Source organism: Sturnira hondurensis, unplaced genomic scaffold (genome assembly GCF_014824575.4).
Source record: "Sturnira hondurensis isolate 20B ecotype Veracruz unplaced genomic scaffold, ASM1482457v3 Scaffold0020884, whole genome shotgun sequence".
In the NCBI taxonomy this organism is placed as follows: Eukaryota; Metazoa; Chordata; class Mammalia; order Chiroptera; family Phyllostomidae; genus Sturnira; species Sturnira hondurensis.
In genome coordinates, this window is record NW_028093515.1 from 2,803,183 (window position 1) to 2,818,106 (window position 14,924).

The 14,924-nt window shown below is 39.3% G+C and overlaps 1 protein-coding gene and 1 pseudogene across 4 annotated transcripts in view; both read left to right on the forward strand.

Moving 5' to 3' along the window:
* The first annotated feature begins 232 nt into the window (after positions 1 to 232).
* The window catches only part of LSM14A (LSM14A mRNA processing body assembly factor), a 53,750-nt gene continuing 39,058 nt past the window's right edge, over positions 233 to 14,924 (forward strand). For 2 of the 4 annotated variants that reach the window (XM_037030713.1, XM_037030717.1), the window contains exon 1: positions 234 to 569. In XM_037030713.1, coding sequence (XP_036886608.1) covers positions 449 to 569 — 121 coding nt within the window. In that variant the 5' untranslated portion in view covers positions 234 to 448. Of the gene's footprint in view, positions 570 to 14,924 lie in introns of all 4 variants that reach the window. The other 2 variants (XM_037030716.1, XM_037030715.1) reach the window with 2 other exon arrangements.
* On the forward strand, positions 12,038 to 13,437 carry LOC118976312 (cytochrome c oxidase assembly protein COX20, mitochondrial-like; annotated as a pseudogene).

Consider the following 14,924-nt stretch of genomic DNA (forward strand, 5'->3'; position numbering starts at 1 on the left):
AAATACCACGGGTATGGAAATGGTGAAGGCCACAGGGCCGCGCGCACCCACACTGTCGGGGTGCCACTATACCCTTCGCGTCTCCTCAAACTCTTCTTAGCCGGCCTAAGCCTGGTGGCGCTAGATCAGGTCAAGCCCCGCGGCGTAAACAAACCAGTCGGTGAAGAGCTGCGGAGCCACCAGCAGCTGGCCGAGTCTCGCGAGAGCGCGACCTCCCTGGCCCAGCATACCCCGCGCCGTCACCGCTGCTGCCGCCGCCGCCGCCGCCGCCGCCGCCGCGACGCGGATTGAGGGCGGAAGGCTGGGGGAGGGTAGCGGAGCCGGCGTCGCCGCCATGTTGGGTCTGAGGCGGCTGCTGTAGGCACTGACGGAGCGAGCGGGCGTGCGGAGCCGGGGCCGTGGCGTGGGATCTGCCTGTCTGCGAGCAGCCCGGAGCGGCGGCGGCGCCATGAGTGGGGGCACTCCTTATATCGGCAGCAAGATCAGCCTTATCTCCAAGGCGGAGATCCGCTACGAGGGCATCCTCTACACCATCGACACGGAGAACTCCACCGTAGCCCTCGCCAAAGGTACTCCGGGGTGGGATGTCGGTCTGTGCGCTCCGCTCTCGGCTTGAGGCCTCCTGGCGCCCTCCCTGTCCCCTCCGTCTCCTCTGGGAGGCCGCTCCTTTCCCTCCCTCCCGGCCCCAGCTTGCGGGCCGGGCCGCGGCCTCCCCCAGGGCTCTCCCTGGCTTCCACTGCCCCGGTCCGCGCCTTCCATCCGGGAACTACACGACCGAGAGCTGGGCGGGCGGGGCGACCCTGAGGTCCCAGAACGGGCCGGAGAACGCGGAGAGACGTGTCTTCCAACTCTGAAATTCGGCGGTGTGTCGTCTCACGGCAAAACAAAGCCTGCGTATTTTTCCGCTTCGCTTGAGTTTCGTGCCGATTTCTTGATTCTACAGCTCCGTTTTCTCACGTTCTTAATTTCAGATTGTTGTGATATTCCCCAGGTGAACTGGAAGTAATGGGCTAAAACTTTGGGTTTGCTCTGCGATGCAGATTGCATCCCTCTTGTCTTCTATGTGGCATTTACCTGTTAGAGCCGAATCTTTCTCAAAGCCTGTTCAACCATCTCTTTAAACATGCTTTGCCGCACTCGGCGTCAGCCTTGTTTCTGGAAACCCGGTGGGGAGGAGGGGTCAGGCTTGAACCAGGACCCTCGTTCCAAAGGCAGGACTGACTGGCCCTTGCGAAGGCTCCCGGGGACAGGGAGCTCTGGGTGTTGAGAAGGAAGGTGTCGTCGCCACAGCCTGTGTGTGGGTTTCGTTTCCTTCCCGCACGCGCTGGGCCTTCCTTCCGCCAGGAAACCAAGCGTAAATAAACTTTTTTAGCTCCTGCTCTTGACAAATCTCCCACGTTTGGCTTACTTATGAGAAGGAAGCACGCTAACTAGGGTAGTTTTCCCAGCAAATCTGGTAGACTTATGGAATAATTAGCTTGATAGAGACAGAGGTCCAGAGCGAGGAAGGAATTTTCTAATTCTGTTAAAAAATTTAATCTTTAACTGTTAAGAGATTCATTTCAAGTGTAAAACAAGTATTTAATGACATTTTTGGGGTGCGCTGGTAGATTTTTTCTTCTCCCCTTCTCTTGGGACAAGTTTTGACTTTTCTGTTCTTTTTTTCCCAGATGGGTATTTAGCCGTATAGTGTTCTAGTTCTAATAACTTCATGAAGTTACGAAAAAGTCTCTCTGAAGTTCTTGGAGAGAGTCACATACAGATTGAAAACACTTTTCCTTAGTAAAGTGGTTTAATAATTTTTTAAAAGCCACTGTTTAACCTAATCTGAATTTTAAGGTATCTTATTAGTTTAGTGACTTGTCAGTTAGTTGCTGTCACCTTCTCTCAAAGAAAAAAAATCTATGCATTTTAAGATTTCTAATGTATTTACTCCAGTCTATTAAAAACCTAGGAATATACTCTTCTATGCAAGAATCTAACGCGTCTATATCTTGTTAATGGCCTACATTTCTTTAAAATTGTCTTTTAAATAGCTTCTAGAGTTGGTAAACATTTTTAATCTGTAATAGTTAAACTCATATTCCAGACATAATTTTTACCTTGTGTCATGACTTAGTAAATATGTGATATAAGGACAGCAATAAAACATTTTTATTATTTAACTTATGTGACTTTAATATTTAATCCCACATACATAACATACACTTTTTAAAAATTAGCGTGAGTTATTTAATGTGTTTGGGGGTTTGTGTTTGCACAGAATTAAAGTTATCAAATCTTGGCATATGTATTCTACTTAGCAGTGTCTAATCTAAAACTGCTTTAAAACTGTCCATTCAACACTGAACACATTTCAAATTTCAAAATTAGAAGTGGGGTGTTTGGTATTAAGATTTTAGAATTTGCATGACTTTTTTTAGTAGTTTGATTACTGAAATTTCCCCTTTATTTGGATGAAGAACGACATTCTAATACTAAAGCTCAAAGTTTATTCATAGAATTTAGAATACAGTATGTATTTGGATTTAGAGGTCCTGATTAGTTTCTTCGACTATAGCTCAAGTTGATCTCTTTGAGTAACATTCTTAGAATTCTCTTTAGGATATTATTATTTTTTAAGAATCCTCTCTGAGGAGAGTATTTTCCTTTTTTTATTGCAGAATATAACCACAGGTATTGAAAAGATACATAGCCCTGGCCAGGTGGCTCAGTTGATTAGATCATCATTCCCTACACCAAAAGGTTGTGGGGGTGTGGGTTGCATCTCTGGTCAGGGCACATACCTAGGTTGTGGGTTTGAGCCCCCTTTGGGGCTAATGGGAGGCAACCAGTTGTTTGTTTCTCCCTCTTCCTCCCCTTCCCCCCACCACCCCTCCCTTCCTCCCTCCCCTTTCCATGCTCTTTAAAAACTAATGAAAACATATCCTCGGGTGAGGATTAAAAAAAGAAGAAGAAACACAGATAAAAATGAAATATTTCAAAACAAAGATCCTTCTAAATACCACCCAGGGCAAAACCGATATTGCTAGAATCCCAGAAGCCTCTCACACCCTGCATCTTCCCATCATGACTGCTACCCTTTTAGGCTAGATGTAAACATCATTCTGACATTTATAGTTTCATCACTGAAGTTTACATCCCTAAATAATAGAGTTTAGTTTTGTCTACTTTTTACTTTTTATAAATGGAATCATCTTGTATATAAAGGAGTGGGCAAAAGTAGATTTACAGTTATTCATATGGAAAATATATAACACAAGAATAAATAATAATACAAGAATAAACTCGTGTTTCACATACAACTGTAAACTACTTTTTCCCACCTCTGTTTCATTTTGGGTTTCATCGTAGCATAGTATTCCATCATAAATATAACAGGTTTATCTATTCTGCAGTTGTTTTGGATATTCTACATTTGATGTTTAAATTGTTTACATGTTTTGGCTGTTATGAACAGTGCCTTTATGAACATTGTGTTTAAGTGCACTGGTGTACATTTATGTAAATTTTTGAGGGTATATATTTTGAATTGCAGAATCATGAAGAATGTATATCTTTATTAGGTAATGTCAACTACTTTTCCAAAGTAGTTGTTTACTAGTTTTTGTTTCGGTTATTAGTACATGAGAATTCTAATTGTTCCACATCCTTCACTCATAATAATGCTTAGTGTCAGATATTTTAATTCTAGTCAATCTGGTGGGCAGGTTGTTGCACCTGGTTTTATTATCCCTTATTACTAATGAGGTGCACATCTTCTTGGGTCATCTGGATTTCATTTTTCATGAAATGCCTTTGAAATCTTTTGCCCATTTTCCTGTTGAAATGCGTGTCTTTCTAGAGTTTGATCTTCTCACTATGAATCTTTTGCTGGATCCATCTGTTGCAAATAAATTTTCTCATTTAATGGCTTCTTTCAGTGATCAGAGAAGTTCTTCATTTTGATGCAAAGGTGTTTATCACTCTTTATCTTTATGGCTAGTGTTTCTTTTCTTGTCTTTTTTTTTTTTTTAAGGAATTTTTTTCTACTCCAAGATCCTAGTGTTATTTTGATGGTTTTTTCAAAACTTTTTTGCTTTGTCTTTTCACATTTAGGTCTATAATGTACCTGAAACTGATTTTGTGTATGGTGTGAGGTATTTAAATCTTTAAATTTAGTGAGAGATTTACTTGGTTTATATGGTCCAGATGAAAATTTAGATCCTTTACTTAGATATTACTTAAAATTTAAATTCACCTGGAACTCTCAAATATTCTTGAAATTTGGGGCTAGTCATATTTGTGGTGCATAATTAGGGTGACCATATGGCCTTGTTTGCCCTGGTAGAAAAGTCCTTAGTTGCACCTATGATCTGGCATAATTATTAGAACATCCCTTTTCTCTCTTGAAAGTATTTTAGTTTGGGTAATAAATTGCATGATCAAAAACCCTATCCCAAAATTATTGCTAAATGGGTGATGCCCTTTATTTTCTGCTAGAGATTTCACAGATTAGCTCTTAATTCTGTTAAAGTGAAGTTGAGATAAGTTTGATAGGCTTTGATGCTTAGAATCTTCTAAATGAATGTCAAGAAGTCTTTAAGCAACCTGGAAAGACTTTGATGTGAGTCTGAATTGTACTTTGTTGTCCCATCTCTGAGTTTCTTTTATTCCTAGATCATGACCTAAACATAATCTTCTTTGCTTATTTGCCTGCATTTATTTTCTATCTTTGCCTTCCCGCCCACATAGAGTGAGCTCCTGGGATAAACAAATGAATGTTTGTTTAATGAATGTGTAAATGGAAATTATGTAGCCTTTTACTTTATTAATCTTGTAGAATTCTCTTGGGCATATCTCCAAATAATGCTTTTTATATTCACAATTGTATTCCTCTTTAAAATTAAAATACCTAACATGTTTCTCCCTTCCTCCAAGAAGAGTAAGCAGCTTTGGAGCACTGGGATATTATAAGAGGGTAAAATCTTACGACAAAATTGACATTGTTTGGGAGACAGTTTTATTTTATGGCTCAAGCTCAATTGTAATTTTCAAGGATCAGTTCAGGATATTTAAGAGAAAGGCAAAGTTGTGACATGCATGAATAGTTTGTAGAATATTTCTAATTATGTATGTGGATGTGATGCCCAAGCACATAGCACATCCTGGATACCAAGAGATTCCCCACAGAGTGGAAGCTCAGTGAAGTCAGGATTTTTATCTCACTCATTGCTTTATCTTTAGTGCCTAGAACAGTGCCTTGCAAGCACATAGCAGAGTCTTGGTAAATATTTGAATAAATGAAGGACATTTGTGGTTATTAAAGGTTTCTAACTATGGGAATTTCAAAATTTGGGGAATACACATTTCTTACAAGCAATATATAGATTTTAACACTGTTGGAATAAAATGAATGAAATGTATATCTAACATATTTAGTTAGATGTAACTAGTTAGATATAACTGGATAATTCACTTCTCAAGTGAAAATCAGATTGCCACAGTATTAGGAAAAGAAACTTTGTGAAGAATAATTATATAAGCCGCTTTTTAAATGGTTTGTCCTTAAAATCAAGAGATTGGTGAGAGAGTATAAAAACAGGTAAATTGGTAATAGAGTATCTCCTTAATTATCTTCAAAGTGTTGCCTATTGTCATTGCTTATCCACTTTTAATTGTTAATTAGCCACTTAGTGATAAACTCCAGTGAGAGAGTGGGAGACCTTTGTATGATGAATGAAATACCTGTGAAGTGCTGTATTGATTTCTTGCATTCTCACACTGGTTAAGGATCTAAAGTTAGCAATTTACAAAATTACTACCTAGAATGTCAAAGATCTAGTAAAACTTCAAGTTGTAATTTCTTTTGGTTGCCCTGTTTAATCAGGTTTTCTGTGTAGTCCACAGAAATACGTGATAATTATGGGAGTCTGAAGTCAGGTACCAAAAACTAACTGCATTTTTCAGTAGAGTAAGATGAGCTGTGATATTCTGAATTAGAGTAGAGAAAACAGCAGAAAGTCTGAAGAAAATGATAGAAGGATGGAAATAGGAAGAATAAAGAAATCTTAATCTTAGTATGTGCGTGACATAATAGCAGATGGTTTAATTTTAATTTATTACTCCATGGTAGAAGATGCCCTCTATAGGGATAGTTTACCTTTCATTTTGTCTATGATGCTTTAAAGTAATATTTCAAAATATTTCAATTTACTTCTATCTGGATGAGATAGAAGTAAAATTTTTAATGGGTAAAGTGTTCGTCTATAAAGTATTTTATTCTCAAGGTTCTTACTCTAATTTTGTAGGGTGTGTTTTTGTTTCTGGAAGAAAATGTGATCCCAAAGGTCAGTTGAATATTTAGTGGTTCTTTGACATTGGAGAAATTATTTAACCTTAGCTTTAACTTCCGTCTTTTAAATAAATATATAAATAATAAGTACGTATAAAGTGATTTATTGTAGCTTCTCAGTAGCATAACTATCTCATTGTTAATCGTATCAACATAGGATGCTGACCAGTTTCTCTCTAAATTTATGTTCACTAACACTGTAGCATATATTTTCATAATTTATTCTCTGTTTTTCTACTTAACTATTCCATTCCTTCTGTTTTTCTCCGACTTTTAACACTTCCTCCCCCTTCAGCTTCAGTTTAGTCTGTGAACTTGCTTCCTATTTGACTGAGAAAAGAAAGCAAACAGAAGAGAATTTTAATCAACTCATCCTGTATGTACCCAGTTAACTGCATCTGTGCCCCAAACCTTAACCTTTTCTCTCAATATAAATTATTCTTTCTTCTCTCTAAGGCCCTTTCACTTGTGCAGTCGGTTTTATCCTCTCTTAATAATTCAAGGCCACTGTTCCATCAATTCCCTATTCTCTCTCCTGTGTATTCAGTTTTTTCATCTCTACCAGATCTTTTCTATTTAATTACAGATGGGCTGTTGTTTCACCCATCTTAAGAACAGCAGCAGCAGCAAAATACTGCATTCCCTCTTTTCTGCCTTTCATTTCTATTCCTTCCTATATACCAAAACTCCTCCAAGGAGTTTTTTGCACCACCTGTTTCTTTTTTTGTTTTTTTAGATTTTATTTATTTATTTATTAGAAAGAAGGGAAGGAGAAAGAGAGGGAGAGAAATATCAGTGTGTGGTTGCCTCACACATGCCCCCTACTGGGGATCTGGCCTGCAACCCAGGCATGTGCCCTGACTGGAAATAGAACTGGTGACCCTTTGGTTCCCAGCTCGCTCCCAATCCACTGAGCTACACCAGCCAGGGTTGTTTGTTTTTTTAACCCACTTTATTTATGGTTTTATTCCCACAGATGAGAAACTGTTCTTATTGTTGCATCCACCAACCGCAAGAACAAATGTCGGAGACTTTCAGGGTTTCAAAGATGTTACTTTATTGGCCAAGTTTAACCTGCGCAGGGGCGAACTCTCAAAGTGTCTGGAGATGTGGTGCCTGCAGGGGCTGCAAAGGAGAGTCGCACCCAGCGCTTACAGCTAAGTCCTTATATAGAGGCAAGCAAGCAAGCTTTGCACAGAAGCAGATGTGGCGGTTAGCTATTGGCTTACAGAGCCTGTGTGCGGGAACAGGGTGGGGTCTGACTCAACTGAAAGGAAAATTTTGAAACTAAACAGATGGCAATCAACTTACAGGATATTTGCTAGGGACGCAGGCTCCTTGGGGCTGAGACTATTTTTCTTGTTCCCAACATTATCAAGGTTACCAAAGAGTTCTTTATTGCTAAATCCAGTGATTCTTATCCTCAGACTGATCAACAATATACTGCACAATTTCACTTTGAAACACTTTCTTCACTTGACATTATCCTGATTTTCATCCATACCTCACTGGTTGCATCTCAGTCTCCTTTGTTGATTTTCCTAAACCTCTAAATGTTGGAGCACTCCAAGGCTTAGTTCTCTCTCTGTCTTTTAAAAATTATTTACTTATTTTATCATCTGTACTTTTCGCTTGATGATCCCATCTAATTCATGGCTTCAAATACTGTCAATACATTATTATTATCTGTAACCTGGAGCTCTTCTCTTAACTCCTGACTTGTACAGTAAGTCCTCACTTAAGTTTGTTAGTGGGTTCTGGGACTTTAGGTGAAACAACACATAATGAAACCAGTTTTACCATAGGCTACTTGATATAAAAAAGAGTTAAGTGCCTACAGCATCAGTGTTAAAATGAAAAGATGTTATTCTAGAACCTGCTACATATCCAGCTGCCTCACTAACATCACCTTGGGGAATGTCTGTTGAGCATGTACCCTTCTATGTTTCTCAGACCTGTTTCTCCATCAGGCTTCTCCATCTCATTGAATGACAGCTTATTCTTTTACTTGGTAAGACCTCTGAGTCATCCTTAATTCCTTTATTTGTCTCACACCTCATGTGTTTCTGAACCTATCAGCTAGCACTACTTTCAAAATATATCCAGAATTTGACCTTTTATCACCTCTGCAGCTCTACTTTGGTCCATTATCTCTCACCAGTCTATTTATGCCCAGGGGTTCCTGTTTCTTGTTTACAGTGTTGACCTCTCACTTGATCTTTTCCCCCCAGATTGCCTGAGTGCATCTTTGTCAAGGCAAAACAGAAAACATAGAATGTGTAGGTCACAAATTTTCTTAGTGAACCCGCAATTTTCTCAATTATTTGATTGATTGGTTGGCTATATTCTAAATTCAGAATCTTTTTTTTCAATGTAACTTTGAAGTTACTGATTTGTGATTTTCTAACATTTTAGAATGTTGCTGATACCAATGTGATTCTCAGTCATTTTTCTTTCCAGAAGTTTTATTCTTAGATTTCAGAAGTTTTGCAATACTGGTGTATTTTTTTTAACTGAGTGGTTCTCTGGGGCCATGCAAATCTGAATGAAGACTCAATCTTTTTAACCTAACAAATTCATTCTCTCTATCTTTGTGACTCTCTGATTAGTTTCTGTCCCACTTACCCCCTGTGTGTGTTTTGGTTTTTAATTCCTATTGATGCATTTACCTTCTTCTCTTACGTCATATTTTCTCTCTCTATCCCTTGTTTTTATAGTTTGGGAGATTAAAATATACAACCAACCACAAGGAAGAATGCCTAAAAGCAGTTTAAGAGTCAAGTTTAAATTTAGACTGTAGAGTGGGCATGCTTTTACTTTTCCTTCCTATTGATAAATCCTAGTAAAACTGTATGAGAAAGACTTCTTTTTAAAAGGCATAAACCCGCCCTGGCTGGTGTAGCTCAGTGGATTGAGCAAGGGCCTGTGAAGTGGAGGGTCGTGGGTTCGGTTCCCGGTCAGGGCACATGCCTGGGTTGCAGGCCAGGTCCCCAGTGGGGGACACGTGAGAAGCAACCACACATTGATGTTTCTCTCCCTCTCTTTCTCCTTCCTTTCCCCTCTCTCTAAAAATAAATAAATATTTTAAAAATAAATAAATAAATAAAAGGCATAAACCCCTTAAGGGCACAGTCAGTTTTGAAAGGAGGCAATAGCAACAAAATTGTGGAGGCTGAAAAGCAAATGGATGAATGTAAATGACTTCTTAGCAGAATTGAGAAATCTGAAATCTTAATAAGCAGTGGATAAAGCCAATAAATAACTTGATTTGCACCCAGTCTCCTCAAAGGTTTAAGAATTGGCATGACCAGGTGCTACACAAACTAGAAGACTGTGAAGTAATTAGGGGTAAAGATGGAACTAAACACTGGAAAATTAACTCAAAATTTGTTTCAACAGTGGTGATGTTTTCAGTCTTCCTTTGCATTTCATACAGTTGGATATTTATTCTACAATTCTGGTACTTTGTGGAGAGGATGAGATAAAGGGCACCATGGCCTGCATATGGCTCAGAATGGCTATGAATGTGGCCCAATACAAAATAGTAAATTTACTCATAAACATTATGAGATTTTTTTTGTGTGGTTGCATGTCAATATATTTAATGTGTTAGCCCAAAACAACTTGTCATCTTCCATTGTGACCCAGAGACACCAAAGGGTTGGACATTCCTGCAAGACAGCATGAAGCAAATGGGGCAAATAGAGGGGAAACTTGTATCTGTCTGGTGCTTATTATTTGATAAGCTATTAATTCAGGAGAAGTATTGAGTGCTTACTATGACTACATGCTAGACACAATATAGATGCTAGGAAACAAAAGAGGGCAACACACAAGTTTTTTGATAACACAGCATCTAAGCTAGGGCCTGACAGATAAGTCACAATTAGCCACATCAAGAGGATATCTAGAGAGAAGTGTTCAGTCCCAGGCCACAGAGAGTTTGCAGTCTGTTGGGGAACACACAGGCAACCACTAAGTCCAAAATTGTTATCTTGGCTCACACCACCTTGCAATTCATTTAAGGTGGGACTACACTGGCTGGCATTTAGGGAGGGCTTCAGGTCAGTCAAATTCCTTCAGATCTGGGATCTTTTTACAAGGTTCCCTTGAATTGGAATGTTCTTCTCCTACTCTTTACATGGCTGTGTTGAACAACTGAACAGTGCAACATGTTGAGAGAGAAGTCACAAGGGAGAGAGAACTAACAGCTCTGGAAGGCTCCAGTGCCAATGAAAATATGTCAAATAACAGACTAAGGACCACACCCTTGCCTGTTCCCTTTTACTTAGCCTCATTTGCTAAATTGATCTTAATTTATTCATTGTATTTTTTGAATGGCAGGCTAAGAAAAGAGGTTTTCAGTTTTCTTGGTGGATTGTGGGGAGCCATTGAAAGTCTTAGCCAATAAAGTGGCATTCCACAGTCCAGCTTTAGGAAGTTTATGCTGACAACATTGTAGAAAAATTGACTGGGGGTGAAGGAAGAAACTGACAATAGTGAGGTCAGTTGGGATCAAGTTTGGAAAAGAGAAAAATATAGGTCTAAACTAGTCAAAATAGTGCGGAAGGAACAGATATATGAGAAATTAGGATAATGGGTTGGGCTTGTAAAAATTGCCTGGACAAAGAACAGGGAGGAAGTGAGCGATGGTCCATATAGATTAGTTTCTGTCAACCAAAATTGGGTATGGATCAGGAGGGAATCAGGTTTATGCTTTTGGATTTTGCTTGAGCCTTAGCACTCCTGCAAAGCATTCCCTGATTGTCCTAGATAGGAGTTGTTAGGTGCACCTGTGTTCTTACTTTATCTTGTCTTTTTTAGGGTTGTGCTTATCAAGCTTTTTTTTATTGGTTCACTACTAGGCACAAGCATCTTTTCTTCTATCCCTTGTACATAGCAAATTAACTATTTGTTGATCACATGAAGGGTTATTATTTCTGGAAATTTATCTTGTTCAGAAAAATTCATAGTTGGATAACTATATTTTATAGAAAATGTGGGACAGTATTAAGGATAGTGTATTCTTTCAGATGGGTAATAATAAACACATAGGTTTTATTTTGCCATCCTGTGACTTCCATTTCAACACATTTCAAGATCTTATCTACAGTTTCAAAGAGGTTCTTGGAAATGGGTTTTGCATTATTATTTTTGTTATGTATTACTATATAAATTTTTAAATAGCTTCTTGGTTTTACAAATTCTCTTTTCATGCCACGCTCCCTAAATTTTTTAACTTTTATATATCTTTTAAGGTTTTATTTATTTCTTAGAGAGAGGGAAAGGAGGGGGAAAAGAGAGGGAGAGAAATACCAGTGTGCAAAAGAAACATTGGTTGGTTGCCTTTTGCATGCCCCCCAACCAGGGACCTGCCAGGCAACTGAGGTTTGTGCCCTGAATGGGTGTGCCCTAAGTAGAAATCGAGCCTACAGCCTTTGGGTTCACAGGCTGCTACTCAACACACTGAGCCACACCAGCCAGAGTGACTCACCCTAAATTCTTATTCTCACTAATAATTTTCCCCTTCCACTAATAACATTGAGCCTGATATTCTTATGGTTGAGGAAAGATATGTCTAACTAAATCTACATACACTGGTAATCCAAGGGGAAGAATCTGGCACGGAGGAAGCAAGTGAAGTTGCAAAGAAGAGGAGCTAATTAACTGAGCAAGGTCTTAGTCTATAATTGTAGGAGATGACTTTGGGTGAAAAGAAATAAGGGTTCTGCCTGCAGCAGCTCACAGTGGTGCAGGGAAGAGCTGGAGGCTCTGACTTATCCCCAGGGCCACCCACCAGAGCCTGGTGAGTCAGGGAGGGGAAACTTTTTAAGCTCTTAGGAATCTTAGATGTCAAGAACATTTCCTGTGCATGGAATGTGGTATTATATATGGCTTGTTAGGATCTGTCCTGGCTGGCCTTGGACATTTTTTGTTGGTAGAACTAGAAGATCATGTGATGTTGGAGTAGGAGGATTTATCTTGGTGACTTTAGGATGCTGGTTCCATTTTAGGTATAATAATGCAAAGCTCAGAATCCAGGAAAGAATTGCCAGAGAAGAAATTTAAAATAAGATTTTATATGAAAATATCCACCTTGGTGCTAAAAGAAAACAAACCATCAGCAACAGCAGCAGTTAAGCAGAGTCTCAAATGTAGAGTCCCAAATATAACTCACTGAACTCTGAACAAAGTAGAGATCAGCTGTGTAAACATTATATGTGCCATAGGTGGCTTTCTATCAAGTAAATAATGTATAAGTTGTAAAAATAAAAAGAAGAGAAGGAAAGAAATGTAAGGGTCTTTCTTGCCCCCCAAGACTGTAAGAAAGCTTGAAGAACATTACTTCCACCTGGGAATATCACTGGTAGAGTAATGAGATGGTAAATTTTGTGTCAGTTTGGCTGTCTCAGTGCCTAGATGTTTGATCAGATATTCTGGATGTTTCTGTGACTTTTGGGGGATGAGATGAAGTCTTTGGGCTTTGAATAAGCAGATTACCCTGCATGGTAAGGGTGGGCCTCATCCAGTTGGTTGAGGGCCTTACTAGAACAAAGACCAACTTCCTCAGTAAAAAAATCCTGCCAGCAGACCACCTTTGGATTCCAACTACAACTCTCTCAGGTCTCCAGTCTGCCAGCCTACTATGCGTATTTGGGGGGTTCACTGCCAGTTGTTTAAAACAAATGCGTGTGTGCATGTGCATCATGTTTGTTCTGTTTCTTTGGAGAGCCCTGACAAATACAAGTAGTAAAGTATATCTAAGCTGAAATTTAGGATAGGTTGGGTGTGGGGAGGAGCTATATAGAGAGTTGGAGAGAAAACCTGCTCTGCGTATTCAGAATAAGGAGCATGGTTGAAACTTAAGTTAGTATAATGGGTTTGGACCAGGTCTTACAACTAATACTTGACAGGAATTTTAAATTTAAAACTACATCATAGATCTTATTCTAATTTGTTTATTTGAATTTAGCCTTAGTCTCCTTACTTTGGGGCATTTCTTCACTAATTCAGTCTTTTGTTTATTGTTGTCACATACTGGTATTGGACAAACTGGTTTTTTCTTCTTTACCAGTATATATTAGAATTTAATTGATAATTTTTAATATGTGTCAAAAAATGAGGGCCCTGGTGTGACTTGGTTCATTGGAGTGTCATCCCATGCACCAAAGGGTTGCATGTTTGATTCCTGGTCAGGGCATACGTGCCTGGGTTGTGGTTTCGGTTGCTGGTCAGTGTGCATGTGGGAGGTGGCCGCTAGATGTTTCTCACATCAGTGCCTCTCTGTCTGTCTGTCTCCCGTCCCCCTCTCCCCACCAAAATCGTTAAATATATCTTCAAGTGAGGGCTTAGAAAAATAGAAAGGTTTGTGGAAAATATTAATGATGTTATTTGGGGGTACTATGTATACATAATGATATATATGTTTACTGTATTAAACTTAGAAAGTTTGGGGGTTTTATGCTATAGATGCTGTATCAGAAAGTTGGTCACTACTGCTTTTCCCTCTAGTCATACACTATGACTGTATATACAGGTGTTAATACACTGGTTACCAGGTTTAATTAGTATGATGTTTGAACTTGCCTTGATCTGCAAATGAAGGTTTCTTGGATGAATTATTTTGCCAGAAGTTTGACCCTATGAATTAAAACAAACAATTTATCTGATGCATTTCTGTTAATAAAACTTTGCTGTTTGTAGCCATACCAAAGACTTCATTATATTCTTTAAGTCTAATAAAGAAATTTTTTCCCTGTTTCTCACTCTCTTTTACTAAAGTTTGGCCCAAACGTAGCCTTTTCTAGTTTGGGGAATAAGAAAAACTAGAATACCGTCCGGCCAAGATGGAGACATAGGTAGACACACTGTGCCTCCTTACACGACCAAAATTAAGGACAACAAAAATTTAGAAACAATAAAAGCACCCAGAACTGGCAAGAAATGGAACTGTGCGGAAGTCCAACAACCATTCATCCAGACTGGTAAGAGGGGCAGAGTTGGTGACGAGTGGAGAGGGGTCGAGGCAGGAAAAAGCAGTGGCTAGCGACCCAGGTGCACAGGTGGTAACTGGCAGACCTTGGGCAAGCAGGCAACTCCAGCAGACTCTGGGTGCGGGGTGGCAATGAGCAGACCCAGTGAGGCACGCAAGGCTGTTGGCTGACCAACCTTGATCACACATTCACACACAGATAAACCAGACAAAAATGGGCAGTGAGACAGACTGTGGAACCCAGGGCTCCAGCACCAGGAAATAAAACCTAAAAGCACCAATTGAAAAAAAAAGAAGTTCCCATCAGACTGTCAGCTGATTTCTTAAAAGAGACCTTACAGGCAAGAAGGGGCTGGAAAGAAATACTCATGAAAGGCAAGGACCTACATCCAAGATTGCTCTACGCAGCAAAGCTTTTATTTAGAATGGAAGGGCAGGTAAAGTGCTTCTCAGATAAGGTCAAGTTCAAGGAGTTCATAATCTCCAAGCCCTTATTATATGAAATGTTAAAGGGACTTACCTAGGAAAAAGAAGATAAAAAACATATATAGTAAAATGACAGCAAACTCACAGTTATTAACAATCACACCTAAAACA